The 17,143-nt window shown below is 55.7% G+C and overlaps 1 protein-coding gene across 2 annotated transcripts in view; it reads left to right on the plus strand.

Annotated features, from left to right (window-relative positions):
• The window catches only part of LRRN2 (leucine rich repeat neuronal 2), a 60,126-nt gene extending 53,756 nt beyond the window's left edge, over positions 1-6,370 (plus strand). The window contains exon 4 of one of the 2 annotated variants that reach the window (XM_069459328.1): positions 3,294-6,370. In XM_069459328.1, the coding sequence (XP_069315429.1) occupies positions 3,528-5,666 (2,139 nt within the window). In that variant the 5' untranslated portion in view covers positions 3,294-3,527 and the 3' untranslated portion in view covers positions 5,667-6,370. The remainder of the gene's footprint in view (positions 1-3,293) is intronic. The other variant, XM_069459327.1, reaches the window with a different exon arrangement.
• The last annotated feature ends 10,773 nt before the right edge of the window (positions 6,371-17,143 follow it).

The raw sequence follows: 17,143 nt of genomic DNA on the forward strand, positions 1-17,143 counted from the left end.
AATGTACATGTGGTAGTCTGAACTCCCGATCACCCCTGGAGCTTGTAGATGAAAGACAATTAGCTTTCTCTGCAGCTCCCCGGTAGAAATTGCTAATCAGCCTGCGCGAGTGGGCCATGTGCAAGGCAGCCTTAAATGGTGCTGGCAGGTGAGTGGGCAGCTCTGAGCTCCATCCTGGAAGGGGCTGTGTGCTCAGCAGTGAGGGGGAGGATTTGTCTGGGCTCTTGCCAAGCCTTGGGGTCAGAGGTGCTACGCAAACATGAGTCATCAAGCTACTGCCTCTCTCTGGATCCTAAGGCCCCGCCCTGGGCTCCCAGTCCAGGAGCCTCCGGCTCTGCCTCATCCACCCAGCCCTGCCAGGGGAGGCAACAAGGAGGGAACTGCCTGGGGTAGAGGGGAAGGGGTCCCTGGAGGTTTTCAATCAAGTTTTAAACGGCCCCCTGATCCCCTCAGTGCAGTTGAGCACTGACTCAGTGCTTAGAACAAAGGTGTTGGTGGAGGAGAGGGAAGCAGGGGGCTCAGGTAGGGTCTAAAGGTCTGCGAGTTGCTGGGCCTAGCTGAAGACCCCTCTCCGCCTCCTGCAGCCCTCACCTCTCTCTTCCTCCACTTGCGAACTGTCCTGGGCTCCCCTAATTGGTTAGCACTTTTGGCCCTGCCTACCCAACCAGAGTGGCACTGCTACAGGTGTGACCGTGTTATCTATTTCTGCCCACAGTTCCCCACCCTACCTTGGGGCAGTGCTGGGCCCACGGGGTAAATTGAAGGGAGGTTGTTGAGCCCTAGGATCCCACTTCTACTGTCCCCTAAGAAGTCCTATAGCTGGAGGGCCTCCCAACCCTGAAAGATGGCAAGAGCCGGAAGGGAGCTAACATTTATCTAGCTCTTTCTGTATGCAACACACTCAACTTGTTTAATTCTAATGACAGTCTCATTTTATACAGAAGGAAGCAGGTGCTCAGAGAAGTCAAGTCACTTTGCCCAGGGTGCTCTGGTGGTGAGCGGCAGGGCAAGTTGTGGGGTCCTGATCTATTTGTTGGTGGGTCTCTTCTGTCACACCAGGTCTAGGCGGGCAGGATCTCTGGCATGTAGGTGTGGCAGGACCACCGGCCTTAGATCCAGTTCCATGACAGGGACCTCCTGGCACTCAGATTGTTCCCGCTTCCTCTCCACCCCGTAGAACACCACAAAATTCCCTCCCCTCTGTCTGACCCCCGCTCACTGGCTCAGGGGGCTGGGTTCCCCGGGCCTCCCCTTGCACACACGTGCAGGCGTCCATGCATGTGTGCACGTGTGTTTGTTTACCCTGAGTTGTAGGTAGTCAGTGCACACACTGACACCCCTACGCAAAACCTCTGTGCCTTTTAAGTCACAGTTGTTTTTCCCACCTTCAGAAATAGCTGCAGGGGAAAGTGGGAAGTAGTCAAATGTAAACAGGCAGGCTCTCCTGCTCAGGGAAGGGTACCCTGCCTGCAACTGCTCCCCTCCCCGGCCCCAGGGTCCTGGAAGTGGGATGAGGCGGGCAGAGCCCCTCTGGAGGGTTGTAGGAAACACAGCCTGAGCTTTCTGCAGCTGCCTGGTAAGGAGTCATCACCCCCCGGCATAAGAATGGGCACCCAGCCTGCTGCTGCTGCATCCCATGCACCCCAGACCTACCAGGGGCCCAAGGGGCAGGCCCGGGCCAGACGTAGGGGCAGAGCTGTGAGGTATAGACAGCACAACCTCTGGACTTGGGTTGATTCTTGTATCTTGCAGCTATGTGACTTCAGCCAAGTTCTTTAAGCTCTGCTGGACCTCAGTTTCTTCATCTGCAAATTGGGGGTATTAATGCTTATCTCATAGACCTGTTATGAACGTTAAATGAAATAAGACATCCAGAGTCTTTGAAGAGTCCTGGACAATGGTAGGTGCTCAGTAAGTGTTTGCACGCTCCCCTGACACCAGCAGCAAAAAAATCTACCTGGAATCAGCCCTCCACTCCGAAGTCCGACCAGACTCAAGGAGGGAATGCAGAGTCTGGTCACCTTTTGTTTCCATCTCTGGTTCTAGGCCAAGGCTGGACTTGCCTCCAGGTCAGTGCAGCCTGGCCCTGGGACCCGAGAGAGAAGCTGGATTGGTTACCCACACCCAGGACGGAGGAAATGGCAGTGGCTTGGATTCTAGATTGGAAGGGGCCCTGGAGCCACAGAGATTTATTTATGCAATAAACACCCACTGGGCACCATCCCGTGCTACGGGCACAACAGTGAGCAAGACAGGTCTCTAGCTGGAGAGAACTTTCCACGTGATGTGGTCAGGACCATGACAGAAGGAAGCATGAGCACTGTAAGAGCACAAAGCCAGCCCCTTGGCCTGCCAGGGGTGGAGAGGTTTTGGAGAAGCCTTCTGCAGAAGGTGACTGAACCTGAGTCTTGAAGAACAAGTAGAAGGTGTCTGAGGGACATTGAGGAGGAGCCATGGGAAGGGGTGGCATGTCAGGGTAACTTCAACCCGAGACGTTTGTGCACAGCGGATAAGTGGGGTGGCAGCAAGAGAAGCCAGGTGAAGGGGCCAGGCCAGGTCATAGAAGGTCTTACCTGCAGGGCTGAGGAGCTCAGACCCAGGCTTTTTAACCCCACTACCTCCTCCTGGGCAGCTCCACCATGCTGTTGGGAAGGGGAGAGCCCCTGCCTCCAGGGTGGGGAAGTGGACAAAAACCAAAGCAGTACCCCCACCCAGGAGAGCCTAGGCACAGGACCACCCCACCTCCCCCAGCCTGCCTGGATATGGGGTCAGGTCCACTGTCTGTCAACCTCTAGGAGTCCTGGGGAGCCCACCCCAGATTTTAGAAGCTGCACTTGTTTCCAGCACCCCCTACCCACCTCCTGCCTACACCGCCAGGGGAATTTCTGAAAACTATCATTTTATCTTCCATTTACCCAAGTGAGTCAACGAGGGAGGGAGGAAAGAGATGAGAAAGGTTAGAGAACCTATTCCACATCCCTCTGGGCTCAGGACTCTGAAGGTGACAATAATTCCAGCCCATCCCCTCTCCTTCTGTCCCAGGCACACACATGCACGTGTACATGTGCACACACACTTTCCTTCCATGAAGACTCCGGGTCACTCACTCCACAAGCAGGTCATAGGAAAGGACACTAAAGCCCTAAGGACTGCAGGACACAACCCAAGAGCGCTGGCTCCGGCCCTGGCCATGCCTTCTGCAGCTCCCTTGGCTCCCTGAGTCAAAATGCCCGGGAGGAGGGAGTAGATCCTGCTTCCGGCCGCCTCCTTACCTCTGCCTCCTCTACTTCCAGGGCTGCCCCTGACAGGCGTGGCCATGCGTGAGCAGGCCCCGCCCCGCTGGGTGAGGATGAGGAGCTGCACCGGAGAGGGCCGGAAGTGATGCTGCACCGTCTCCGTGTAGAATGACTGTCCTGCGAGGGCGGCTCCCCAGGCCCTGGCAGGGCTGCTGACGCTCGGCCTGCAAAGCACGCAGAGCGGGACTCCGGACTCTTCCTGTGGATGGTCCCCTGCCCTGCCGCTCCACCATGAGGCTCCTGGCGGCCCCTCTCTTGCTAGTGTGGGTGGCTGGTGCCACCGCCGCTGTGCCTGTGGTACCCTGGCACGTGCCCTGCCCCCCTCAGTGTGCCTGCCAGATCCGGCCCTGGTACACGCCCCGCTCATCCTACCGTGAGGCCACCACCGTGGACTGCAACGACCTGTTCCTGACGGCGGTGCCCCCGGCGCTCCCCGCAGGCACGCAGACCCTGCTGCTGCAGAGCAACAGCATCGTCCGTGTGGACCAGAGTGAGCTCGGCTACCTGGCCAACCTCACAGAGCTGGACCTGTCCCAGAACAGCTTTTCGGATGCCCGCGACTGTGATTTCCATGCCCTGCCCCAGCTGCTGAGCCTGCACCTGGAGGAGAACCAGCTGACCCGGCTGGAGGACCACAGCTTTGCGGGGCTGGCCGGCCTGCAGGAGCTCTATCTCAACCACAACCAGCTCTACCGCATCGCCCCCAGGGCCTTCGCGGGCCTCAGCAACCTGCTGCGGCTGCACCTCAACTCCAACCTGCTGAGGGCCATTGACAGCCGCTGGTTCGAGATGCTGCCCAGCCTGGAGATCCTCATGATTGGCGGCAACAAGGTGGACGCCATCCTGGACATGAACTTCCGGCCCCTGGCCAACCTGCGCAGCCTGGTGCTCGCAGGCATGCACCTGCGGGAGATCTCCGACTACGCCCTGGAGGGGCTGCAAAGCCTGGAGAGCCTCTCCTTCTACGACAACCAGCTGGCCCGGGTGCCCAGGCGGGCACTGGAGCAGGTGCCCGGGCTCAAGTTCCTAGACCTGAACAAGAACCCACTCCAGCGGGTAGGGCCGGGGGACTTTGCCAACATGCTGCACCTCAAGGAGCTGGGGCTGAACAACATGGAGGAGCTGGTCTCCATCGACAAGTTCGCCCTGGTTAACCTCCCCGAGCTGACCAAGCTGGACATCACCAACAACCCGCGGCTGTCCTTCATCCACCCCCGCGCCTTCCACCACCTGCCCCAGATGGAGACCCTCATGCTCAACAACAACGCTCTCAGTGCCTTGCACCAGCAGACGGTGGAGTCCCTGCCCAACCTGCAGGAGGTGGGTCTCCACGGCAACCCCATCCGCTGTGATTGTGTCATCCGCTGGGCCAATGCCACGGGCACCCGTGTCCGCTTCATCGAGCCACAGTCCACCCTGTGCGCAGAGCCGCCTGACCTCCAGCGCCGCCCGGTCCGCGAGGTGCCCTTCCGGGAGATGACGGACCACTGCCTGCCCCTCATCTCCCCCCGCAGCTTCCCCCCCAGCCTCCAGGTGGCCAGCGGAGAGAGCACGGTGCTGCACTGCCGGGCGCTGGCCGAACCGGAACCCGAGATCTACTGGGTCAGTCCAGCCGGGCTTCGACTGACGCCTGCCCATGCGGGCAGGAGGTACCGGGTGTACCCTGAGGGGACCCTGGAGCTGCGGAGGGTGACAGCGGAAGAAGCAGGACTGTACACCTGTGTGGCCCAGAACCTGGTGGGGGCAGACACTAAGACGGTCAGTGTGGTTGTTGGCCGTGCCCTCCTCCAGCCAGGCAGGGACGAGGGACGGGGTCTGGAGCTCCGGGTACAGGAGACCCACCCCTATCACATCCTGCTATCTTGGGTGCCCCCACCCAACACGGTGTCCACCAACCTCACCTGGTCCAGCGCCTCCTCCCTCCGGGGCCACGGGGCCACGGCCCTGGCCCGCCTGCCCCGCGGCACGCACAGCTACAACATCACCCGCCTCCTTCAGGCCACGGAGTACTGGGCCTGCCTGCAAGTGGCCTTTGCTGATGCCCATACCCAGTTGGCTTGTGTATGGGCCAGGACTAAAGAGGCCACTCCTTGCCACAGAGCCCTAGGGGACCGGCCTGGGCTCATCGCCATCCTGGCTCTCGCTGTCCTCCTGCTGGCAGCTGGGCTAGTGGCCCACCTTGGCACGGGCCAGCCCAGGCAGGGGGTGGGGGGGCGCCCTCTCCTTCCAGCCTGGGCTTTCTGGGGCTGGAGCGCCCCCTCTGTCCGGGTGGTATCTGCGCCCCTTGTCCTGCCCTGGAATCCAGGGAAGAAGCTGTCCAGATCCTCGGAAGGGGAGGCACCGTCACCACCACTGTCTCACAGCTCCTGAAGCTCAGCCAGTTCTCAGCAGTAGAGAAGTAACTAGGACTACTTTTTACCCAAAGGGAAGCAATCTGGGCCAGACACCCTGCCAGGAAAGTGACATGGACCACGCGCTGGAGGCCTGGCAGCTGGACCAAGACAGACGGGGCTTTGTGGCCCCCAGGGGCGCTCCTGTGGCCTCCATGAAGTTGCCCTTACCTTCTGGGCTGCTCTGCTGCCGTTCTGAGGAATGTCGACAAGGAACAGGAAGGACTCTGGTGAGAGCCTCCCACCCTCCCATTATCGACCTGCCCAGAGGCTCCTGGGCCTGGCTTGGCTGTCCCCCCCTGTCCCCCACGGTGTCCCCAGGCCCTGGCGCAGGATGCAGCCTCGCTTCTTCTCTTTCTTTGTACAGTCCCAGTTGCCTGCTCTTTCCTCTCCTGGGCAAGGGCGGAAGGAGGCCTCTCCCTTCCATCTCGGGGACCGCCCTCCACGGGGGAGTGACCCCCAGCCACAGCTGACGGACGTTTGGGGAGAGGGATGCCCAGGAACGCCTCATCTCGGCAGCCCGGCTCGGCACTCTGAAGTGGACTTTCTATAGGCGATTTTGTACCTTTGTGGAGAAATGTGTCACCTCCCCCAACCCAATTCACTCTTTTCTCCTGTTTTGTAAAAAATAAAAATAAATAATAATAATAATACTACGGGGGAAAGGAAATGAAAGGAAAATAATCCTCCGAATCCTGCATCTCACTGACGAGCTCTCTGCTCTGGCTTCTCTTCAAAGCCTGGAGGGGGTGGGGTGGCTGGGGTACTGTAAGAGGGGGAACGGGGACCTGGGCGAAAGAGGGGACAGTTTTTCCTTTTTGGCTTGGATTCTAGCCTCTGGCCCTGCTCTCGGTCCCCAGAGAGGAGAGCCGGGGAGAGAGGGAGGCTGACGGTGGCCAGGGCAAGCGGGAGGGAGGCAGAGCAGGAGGCCAGGGCAGTGGTGGGCAAGAACAATGGAGACGCAGGCAGAGATGGAGGGAGAACGGAAATTTCCATCAGCAAGCCTTGTCGCCCCTTCTCCTTCTCTGATAAGCAATTAACATGCCAGAGCATAGGAAGCACTTCCCGGCCTATTTCTAATTAAACAAACCCAAGAGGCAGAGTCATGCAGAGAATTGCAAATCACCAAGACAGCAAGAACTTTGGCTCGATGGGGCAGGGGCGATAGAGGCTTTGGGGAGGGGAGGGCTGTGGGATAAGGAAATTGCTGCGTTTATCTTCCTGTTCCATTTTAGTATAATTTGCAATGAGCCGGCTTGCTCTTGCGGCGTGTGATGTGGAGAGGAACATCTGCTGGGGAGCCGTCAGAGCTGAGGGCAGGGGGCGGCTGTGGGCCAACTAGGGGGTGGCACCGGAGCCAGAGGCTGCCAGGCGACAGCGCTGTGTTCCTGAGATGGGCTGGAGAAAAGCACGGGTTTCCTGAGACCGACAGAAAGCAGCACACGAGCCCGAGGGTCCCCCGTGTTACAGAACACGTTTGGCAGACTTGTTGGAGGCAGAGCCGAAGACGCCATCAAGGCTGCCAATGTATATACACAGGTGGAAGCCAGACCGGTGACAGCCCAGGCCCCCCAGACCTAGAAAGAGAACACTCGCCCAAAGCCAGAGGGCAGCGCCGCTCTCTCAGGAAGCGCACAGGGAGCAGGGCTCTCGGAACACCCTCAGCAAAGGGCTAGCGGAGAAGCCGCCTTCCCCTGGGGCAGGACTCGCACACTTCAGGCGGAATCACCCGGAGGGCTCGTTAAGCACAGATGGCTGGGCTCATCCCCGAGCTTCTGATCTGCTAGAGCTGGGCGGGCCGAGAACTGGCGTCTCTAACAAGTTTCCAGGTGACTCTGACAACACTGAGAACCACTGGGCGGAGGCCTGTGGCTAGGACGTCTCACTCCTGCCCCAGGCCTCAGCTTTCTTACAGACGGCAATGTAGGGTACGGCTCCAGAGGAGAGTTGGGATGGGACTGGGGGATGGTCCCTCTGCTGCTCCCCACTCTCCTGGTGGGTTGCTCAGCCCCCATTTCAGTGACCCACTGCCCTGAGATCAGCAGCTGCTCGCACAAGTGCTTTTCCCCAGGGCCGTGAGCTTGGGGAGGGGAAGGCAGAGATGCTTCCTACACCCACACACGTGCTCCTCTTTTCCTGCGGCGCCCAGCTAGACACCCCAACATCCCACAGGGTTCTTGCCCGATGAGCTTTGGGGTCGCCACAGCCATGCTCTAGGCGGCCTTGCCAATGGCCCGCATTTGGCCCGCTGTGGTTTAGCCTGTCCTCCGACCCCCGTGATCCGGAAGCTCTGCGGTGGGGAGAGGCGGGACAGGGCCTGTGCTGATCGTGGAAAACTGGAGTCACCTGGCCTTTCCGCTCAGAAGGTCTGCAGTGGCTGCCGTTCTCGGCTGGCCCCCATGACACGGAGAAGCAAGGTGCTGTCCCTTACGTAAGCACCCAGAGCCCTGTGACGCTCTCCCATCGCCACCTCCACTGCCACCCCAGAACTTCCCAGAGAGCCCCGTGCTCAGTCAGTAGCAGCCAAAAGACTTGTAAATGTGCCACAGTTGGAAAGAGAGTTCCCAGCTCTGTGGGACCATTTGCTGCCTCGGATCTCTTTGCTGCCTCCATTTCCCTCTGACTCCTCGGTTACATACAGGAAACCGAGAGAACCACTGGAAGCTGCGAGCCCCTGGGGAAGGGGAGAAATCACGCAGCCCTGAGGACGCAGCTCTGGCTCCCAGGCTCCCTGGTTCCTGATGCGCTGCTGCATCTCAGCTGCTGTGAGGCTCACAGCTGCTTGAGCCCTTGAACGTGAATCCCTTCTTCTGGGGGCAAAGGTCAGTGATGGGGATTTAATCTGTCTTTCAACTGAATTCCCAGGTCCTGAACCCTTTAGCTACACTGGAGAAGTTAGATGGGGTAGGGAAAGGAAGGTGGCTCATGATGTCTTTTCTCCTGCAAAGACAGGTGACACTGCAGGGACAGAGCCAGTTGGGGAGGGGGAGAAAAGGCACTTTGTAGGTTGCTGTGTCCGGGAATAGCTGGAAGCCGAGCAATGGAGCATACGCAGCCTCTCCCAGGCACAGAGCCGACACGTGGCTCAGGGGAGTTTCCAGCCAGGGGAAGGACAGTGAGACCGTCGCCTCCCCTCGTCACAGCTCCATGTAGCTATTAACACAGCCTAAGGTGGCATCTGAAGTCTCAGCTTTCACACCAGCCCAAGCGTGTGGGCAACTACACATGCTGGTTTAGAACACACAAAACAGCTGTTAAGCCTGGTCTCTTCTCTGCATTCAGATTGCTTTTTTCTTTTAATCCTAAGTAGAAAATAATACTTATTTCTGTTTAAATTTTAAACTGTAACTTAGGGCCTATCATTTCTTTTTCTTTCTTTCTTTTTTTCTTTTCTTTTTTTTTTTTTTTTTTTTGTGAGACAGAGTCTCACTCTGTTGCTCCGAATAGAGTACAGTGGTGTCATCATAGCTTCTGGGCTCAAGCGATCCTCCTGCCTCAGCCTCCCAAGTAGCTGGGACTATAGATGCTCGCCACAGCACCCAGATAATTTTTCAATTTTCAGTAAAGATGGGGTCTTGCTCTTGCTCAGGCTGGTCTCGAACTCCTGAGCTCAAACTATCCTCCCTCCTTAGCCTCCCAGAGTGCTAGGATTACAGGCGTGAGCCACCGCGCCCGGCCAGGGCCTATCATTTCTATCTGTTGAGATGATTTCAAAACTTAGTCCACCTGTTAAGTGTATTCATTTTCCCTCCCTAGTGCCTGCCACAGGCAAATTCCATCCTGCCTTCTAAGCCTTCACCGTGGCTGGGATGGGTTGTGGAGCAGACGTGGGCAGGGGTCGGTTCCCTGGCTCACCAGCCTTCCCACCAGCTGACACTGGTCCTCTGATGTAGGAGCGAGGGATACAGACAAAAATCCCTGAGCCTATGGACCTTGCATTTTAGGAAGGGGAGAAAATTGATGAACAGGAGAAATAAGTAAAAATATATAATCTGTTCAATGGTAATGAGTACTATGTACTATGGAGGAAAAAAAATTCAGGGAAGAGGATAAGGAGTGGGGACTTAAATAGAATGTTCAGGAAAGTTCTTGTTGAGAAGGTGACGTGGGAGCAAAGCTTGGGGGAGTGAGCCAAGCAGTTATCTGGGGGAAGAGTGATCAGGCAGAGAGCACAGCAAGGGTGAAGGCCAAGAGCAAGGAGGCTAGCGGGCCCGGAGCACGAGAGGGAGGAGGAGGAGTAACCCAGACCTGAGGCCAGAGAGGCAGCCAGGATCGGGTTGGGCCTTGCAGGCCACTGTGAGGACTTCGGCCTTTCCTTCCAGTAAGAAGGGGGCCCACCAGAGAGTTCTGCGCAGACATGGCATGATTTGACTAAAGGGGATCCCTCGTTGCTGGACTGAGACAGAGCAGGGGCTTGGGGGTACACAAGGGCAGGAGGGAGCGGCCGGTTCGGAGGCTATTGCAGTCATAACCTCAGTTAAATAATCTCTGGAGCTTTGCTAGGGATGGACGCTAAATGCACTTCTGTGTTTTCTAAATCTATCCTGGCTCCTATTTTTGAAATTTGGAGCCACATTAACTCTCTTGGAGACTCCCCTCCATTTCCCCCCGGTTCTTCAAAGTGGGTTGTGAAGACCAAGGCTCCACCAGCACGTCTGTAAGCTCCACAGGCATCCCGCAGCGAGACTGACGCTCATTCGGCGTGGGGGGGAATGATCTTCATGGGTCTTCAATCCCATCTTCATCGTGCTTGTTGCGAACGCACATCACTCCGGGGAGACGGCAGTGACACGAGCAAGCCACTGTCCTGCTCTTCCGTCAGCCACTAACACTGCCTGTCCAGGAGTGATGTCGTGTTCTTTCCTTGTGATTTTACCAGAACCACCCTTGCGTGCTCCTCAGAGGTTTCACAAGTGTCAGCTCAACCCGTCCTTTAACCTACCCCGTGTGATTCTTACCCATTTGCGCTATTCTTTTGCACTTGTCATTTGTTTAAGAACATCTCCTGTTTTTTGTAGACTGGAGATAATGGCTAGCATGGATTGAGCACTGACTGCATGCTGGCCACTGTGCAGGGATTTCACGGGCACCGTTTTGTCTCATGCACAGCTACCTTATCAAGTGAGGGCTGTTATCCCCATTTTACGCATTCAGATGTTAGGGCTCAGAAAGGTTAAATGATTTATCCAAGGTCACACAGCTAGTAGGTGGCAGAATCAGAATTCAAGTGCTGTCTGATTCCACGGGCTCAACCACTCTACTGTATTCAAATTTATATAATTTCAAAGTGTGTCCGAAGTTTTCCGAGAGCACGGGAGCTTCTAAGATCTGTGTGCATCAGAGCTCCCTGTGCGGCCACTTTTATTTTGAGAGGCTGCCCTCTTTCTTTTTTTTTTAAATTCAGGATAATTTGCGACTTTATTGTCAGCACTTCAATTTTGAAACCTCTTGAACTACATTCTCTTGAGAACCACAGCTGGTGATTCCTGTCTCTGAAGTTCTGAAACACTCTCTTGCAGGTCTGGCTACGTACCCTCAACCTTTTATTGCCTGGACCCCATCAACTCTAAAATTCCACAGTGGCTTCCTCTGGAGGCTCTGATTACTCCCCTCACCAGGCAGTCCCTTGTGGGTCAGAATTAAGTCCACTGGGCTTCCTTTGCTCCTGAGCTCCGATGTCGGTTGGGCAAGTCGGGGGTTCATCAGAGGCTCGACGCTGAACCGAGCTGCACACCAAGCAAGTACCTAGATGACAGAAGTCCCTGCCACTGCTTCCCCTGGCTTCCGTGCCGATTGTATAGCATCAGTTGGACCACGTGGCCCTGTGGTCCCCTTGTCTGGACCACTCTCACACCACAGCACCCTCCTGAGCCGTCTCCTTGTACCCACACCCAAGGCTGGTTCTGCCTAGTTGGCCTTCCATGGCCCTGTTAGTCATGCACCAGTCACCCGCCCCCCATCTCCACTGCAGACTCCAAATCCTTGTGCTCCTCTGGGTTCCTTTTTCCACAGCCCCAAGCCAAGAACCCAGAGTGCCCCTCTGCCTGTTGTAGAAATTCCCAGTGGCCGGTTTCCCGGCCCCACCTTCAGCACCGCCGCTCACAAAAAGAGACCAGGTGTGTCTTGCTACTAGATGTCTTCGAGCTCTAAAAGAGTCTTTGTTTGAAAACGGCAGCTTCCTCTGCAACAAGAGAACACCAGTAGGTCGAGGGAGCACTGCAGAGCTGTTCCTCATCTCCCAGTTGCCACCCTTAGAAATCAAAGGGGCCAGGCCGCCAGCCCGTGTGGAAGGAAGAACGGCGCAGGCTGCACCTCAACCATGAGAGTGACATGTGGTGGGCCGTGGCACGTTACCAAGCTCACTGCTGATGGCCACCTTCTCATTTGCTCTTGGGACTGTCTCAGTGAGTCAGGCTGAACAGGTAATATCCCCATTTTACAGGGAAGGAGCCTGAGGCTTGGAAAATTTACATAACTTACCTAAGTTCACGCAACCAACAAGGGTAGCGTTGGAATTCGAACCCAGGTCTTCTCATTTTGAATTCCTGTGCTCCATTCTCTTAACCACACTACCTTCCACATAAGGAACAAGGAAGTAGATGGCGTGCACTCCTCTCAGGGGTGTAACGCTGGACAGAAACGGTCAGGTGCTAACAACGGAGGACAAAGAGGAGACGGTGTCACTTACAGTGATGAGGATTATAGGAGCTGGGTGTGGCCGGCAAGAGCAGAGTGGTCCCAGGATGCCCAGGGGTGGCGCTGAGTGAGGCCGGGGAGCTGTGCTGAGGGGCATGAGCCTTGCTGTTGAGCGCAAAGGCTCTCACTTGGGAACATCCCAACTCTCGTGGCTGAAACCAGCCCCGGAGTCATCTGGTTTAGGCGCCTGTCTCCTAATGGCCTCGATACCACTGTCTCCACTCATTTCACAGGGAGTGATGGAGGGAACAAAACCTAGGCGTCCCGACTCAGAGCAGGGCTGTACTGGGAATCACTGGGAGACAGTGGCCATTTCCCCCAAGGCCTGCGCCAGAGCCAGTGGTTCAAAGATGGAGCGTCCATGGACCTCTGTGAATCGCTGTCAAAATTTTCTGTGTGCATGTGTGTGAAATTTTCTGGAGAAAGGACACCTTTAGATTTAATAAGATTCTGAAATGGGTCCAAAACCCAGAAAGGTCAAGAACTACTGCTTAGTGGCTCTAAGAATCACACTCACAGCTGCTGGATTCAAGACTAACCTTTGGGAGTTGCCAAGGGAAACAGCCACCCCCGACAATTTGAAGGTCTGTCAGGGAGGATTAGATTGATGAACATCCATGATTTCTATACCTAAATGGGATTCAGCTTTACATAGAGAGACATTTCCTTTAAAATAAGGAAAATGAAGTGAGTTCTCAGTGTTTTTATTTGCAAAGCAAGGGCTCCTAAGTGTGCTCTTAACCTTCAATCCAAGCTTCAAACTCTCAGCCCACTACAACCTACAAGCTTCCTGGAATTCTGCCGCACTCCCCCACATCATCTCCATGGGTCCCCGACCCCTGAGAGCCACAGTAGAGCTCCCTCAGCCAGTCAACAACGCTTGTCTGACCCCCGTGTGCCCAGGGAGGGCAGAGGATTCAGCCAAGTGCCATGGGAAACCTAGTCAGAAGCCCTTCCCTTCTCTAATCTTGGGTAGATTAGATTCACCCAAATATCATACGAGCCTACTGCAAAGAGCTGTGTGCACACGTGTGCGTGCATGTGCTGGCACACACGCAACTTTGAATGGGCTGTGCAGCTCTGCTCCGGTCCCCAATTCTACACGCCATCTGCCAGAAGCTATTTTAAGCACCTAATAAAACGGTTTTAGAACGAATCCTGGGGTGTTCTGCCCTTTGCTTCCCCAGAGCAAGAGTGACTGGGCTCCAGATGGAGCTAAATTTTCCTGCCAAGCAAAGAGGAGAAAGAGTCAACCAAGGGCCGGCAAGAGACCCCTGAGACCCCCCCACAAGCAGTATGGTGCATCTCAGCGTTGACTGCACGTACTATTCCTGGGCTGATAAGTAAACCCCTCCACCTCATCTGTGAGCGGTGGCCACTAGTACCTTAGTCAGTGGTTCTCAAACCTGGGCGTGCATGAGAACCGCCTGGGGGCTGGTCAAAACACACTGCTGGGCCTCAACCTCAGAGTTTCCCATTCCCTAAGTTTGGAGTGAGGCCTGAACATCTGCGCTTCTAACACAAATTCTCCAGTTACTGCTGGTTCAGGGACCACACCCTGAGAGCCAGTGGTCTAACCCGTGAGCTTGTGGGGATTAAATGAGAAAATATGTAAAGCACCGGCACGTAGTGAGGCAGAGGTTCTCAGCCTTGGCTGTGCATTAGAATCTCCGGGGGAGCCTTAACTTCCCCGATGTTCAGCGCGGCAGACCGATTAAATCAGAGTCTCCTGGGGGAGAGACGCACGTTACCACTTTTTTGTAAAGCTCCCAGGTGACTTAAATGTGCAGCCAAGGTTGAGAGTCCCTGCACTAAGAGCTCAATAAATGTAAAATGCCCTTTATGAGCTACCCAGCAGCCCCTCTTCTCAGGGCCTCCCCCCTCCTCCTCCTTCCCCAGGTCCCATCGCCTGCTCTGGCTCCCGAGGGAAGGTCTGAGGGGAAGCTTAGCCTTGGCTCTGGCTTCCAGAGTGGGTCCCGAGGACCACGTGGATGAAGAGAGCTGGTCTTTCACCCGGTGGCTCATCCACTGAGCCAGATCCGCCTTCACTCATTCATCATCAGCCAGGCTGTCATCGCCATATCCCCGAGGGGACAGGGGCCTCCAGGGATGAGCAAAATCCAGCCCTGTCCCCAGGAGTTTGTAACATAGGACAAGAGACGTAGAATCACCGACTCTCAGATTTGGAGGGTTTCTCCAGCCCCACCCCCACCCCCCACAGAAGCTGTCCCTACAGCCTCCCTGTCATCTTGTGCCAGCATTAATGCTTTCAGTGACAGAAAGCTCATTACCGCCCAAGGCAGCCCATCCAGCTTAACGCTACTCGTTATAAGAAAAAGTTCATCCTTAGACGACAGAAACCCACGGCCCTGTAACTCCCACTCATTAGCTCCCGACTCTGTCCCAGGCTTCCCCTCCCACGTGACCAGACCGCAGCTATGCAGAGGGTCCTTTCACGGTAAGGAGAAAAGACAACGTGAAAATCGAGGTGCTCTCACAGTTACCATCCAAGCGTCAGAAGGGCAGGTCCTTCCTGCGAATGTTCACTCTCTGGCTCTCACAGATTGTGCTGGGAAACGAAAGTCATGATACAAAAATAGTCTCTAATGAACTGACCACACTTGACCTTCACCTGTCACTCATACGTCCTTCCGGTTTAACCCCAGCCTCTGCCTGACCCAACCCATCGCGTCAAAGGCCTTTGTCGGTCTCTGCCGATGGTGGGTGGCTACCACCACACAAACAAATACCAGACAGGCCCATTCCAAAGTGCCAAACGCAGGATTTAATGAGGCTGATGAAATCAGTGTTAGAGAAGCGTTTATGTCACCACAAAGCCATCTGGGGGGGACCAATTAAACTGAAGACGAGAAAATCAACACAGATCATGACACAATGGTTACCTCAAACATAGATGATGTGGGCATCAAAACTTAAGAGGTCTATGGGGAATGGATGAAGCACGACAATATTTCTGCAAAACAAAGACCCTCCGTAAGATCCTGCTGCGAAAGTCCAACGAGAAGTGACAAGTGTTTGCCTCCAGAGATCTACCACGTGGTTAAGGAGTCCAGTCCTACCCAAGGAAAGAAGTTCCAGATTACGTCAAGAGTACAAGGCAGTGATGATCGAGAGTTAGATTAGGGGGGACGCAGATTAAGAGCCCAGAAGAGGAGGCCCGGTGGAGATTACAGTGGGTGAGCTCTGCCAAGCAGGAGGAACTGGGCTTGTTTTTTTTTTTTTTGAGACAGAGTCTCACTCTGTTGCCCGGGCTAAAGTGAGTGCCGTGGCGTCAGCCTAGCTCACAGCAACCTCAAACTTCTGGGCTCAAGCGATCCTCCTGTCTCAGCCTCCCAAGTGGCTGGGACTACAGGCATGTGCCACCATGCCCGGCTAATTTTTTGTATATATATATTTTTAGTTGTCCATATAATTTCTTTCTATTTTTAGTAGAGACGGGGTCTCACTCTTGCTCAGGCTGGTCTCGAACTCCTGACCTCAAGCGATCCACCCGCCTCGGCCTCCCAGAGTGCTAGGATTACAGGCGTGAGCCACCGCGCCTGGCCTGGGCTTGTTTTTGAAGGAGGACATGTGCCCACCGCCACCACCGTCTTCCCGCCTGTCTCCTCCATGGAACCTGCCACAGCCTAGTCAACAGGGGCCCCAAAAGCTATGTCTCACATGCCGAATACATTGAGGAATGAAATTGTGATATTTAAGGTCAAGTTCTCAGGAACATAGGCATGCAATGGACCAGGCCACGTGGCAAAGGAAGGCCAAGGGCAAGAGGGGCCCCCTGAGGTGCAGGAGGAGGGCACACCTGGGAAACCACGCACACCCCTTGGTGCCCTCGGCCCAGCCCATCCGGGTGTCCTGCCAGCAGGCCCTGCCACGGGTCTGGCTGTTTTAGCCAGAGGAGGGATGGGGAAGGGCAAAGTCACATTTGAGCACAAGGGAAATCAGTAGCAACCAGCAGCCTTCCCCTCCACACTGACGCCCCCTGTATGCACAGAAGAGGCTTCCCGCCTGTCATCCCAGCCCCTGCCTCCAGCTGGACCCCAGAGACAGAGCGGGTAGGAGGAATAGGAAGGTAGAGTCTCCCCAGGTGGGTGTGAGACCCAAGGCAACATCATATTTCCTGCCTCTCAGCCTCCCCACTATTTTTACAGAGAAGAAAGGGGATAAGAGTAATACCAAGGGGAAAGTGAGTTGAGAGTATACGCAGAGAGGGGAGGGGAGGTGCTGTATGTGTGTGGAGGTGCAGATAGGGGGACCGGCAGCTGTGGTCCCGGCCATGGTGGTACCAGCTAAGTGCCCAGCGGCTTCTCCCCCCGTCCCCTCCAACTGACTCTCCAGGGAAAGGGGTCCCTGGGGAACCAGTGCCTGCCCCTGAGGTGGCTCGGATGAGAGGAGTCTGAATTGGGGTTGAGCTGTCCCTTCATACACGATGTTCTCTCAGCTTGGAACGTTCTCCCTCGACACCACCCTCCTTCCCCTCCTCTTCATCTGGCTAGTTCTACTCATCCTTTGGGTCTCAGCCTAGATGTCACTTCCACCAGGAAGCCTTCCATGACCTCCTCCGATTCTGGGTCAGGACCTTTTCTCAGTTCTGCCACCGGGCTGATCACAGGACTCATGCTGGGTGTGTTCCCTGTTGACTTCGCTTAATTCCTAAAATGCTCGGTTCCGTAAGGAGAGCAGAGTCGTGTCCGTTTTTTTCCCTAGCACCTCGAACACCTCCTGGCTCAGTGTAGATTTTAT

Source organism: Eulemur rufifrons, chromosome 27 (genome assembly GCF_041146395.1).
Source record: "Eulemur rufifrons isolate Redbay chromosome 27, OSU_ERuf_1, whole genome shotgun sequence".
NCBI classification, from domain to species: Eukaryota; Metazoa; Chordata; class Mammalia; order Primates; family Lemuridae; genus Eulemur; species Eulemur rufifrons.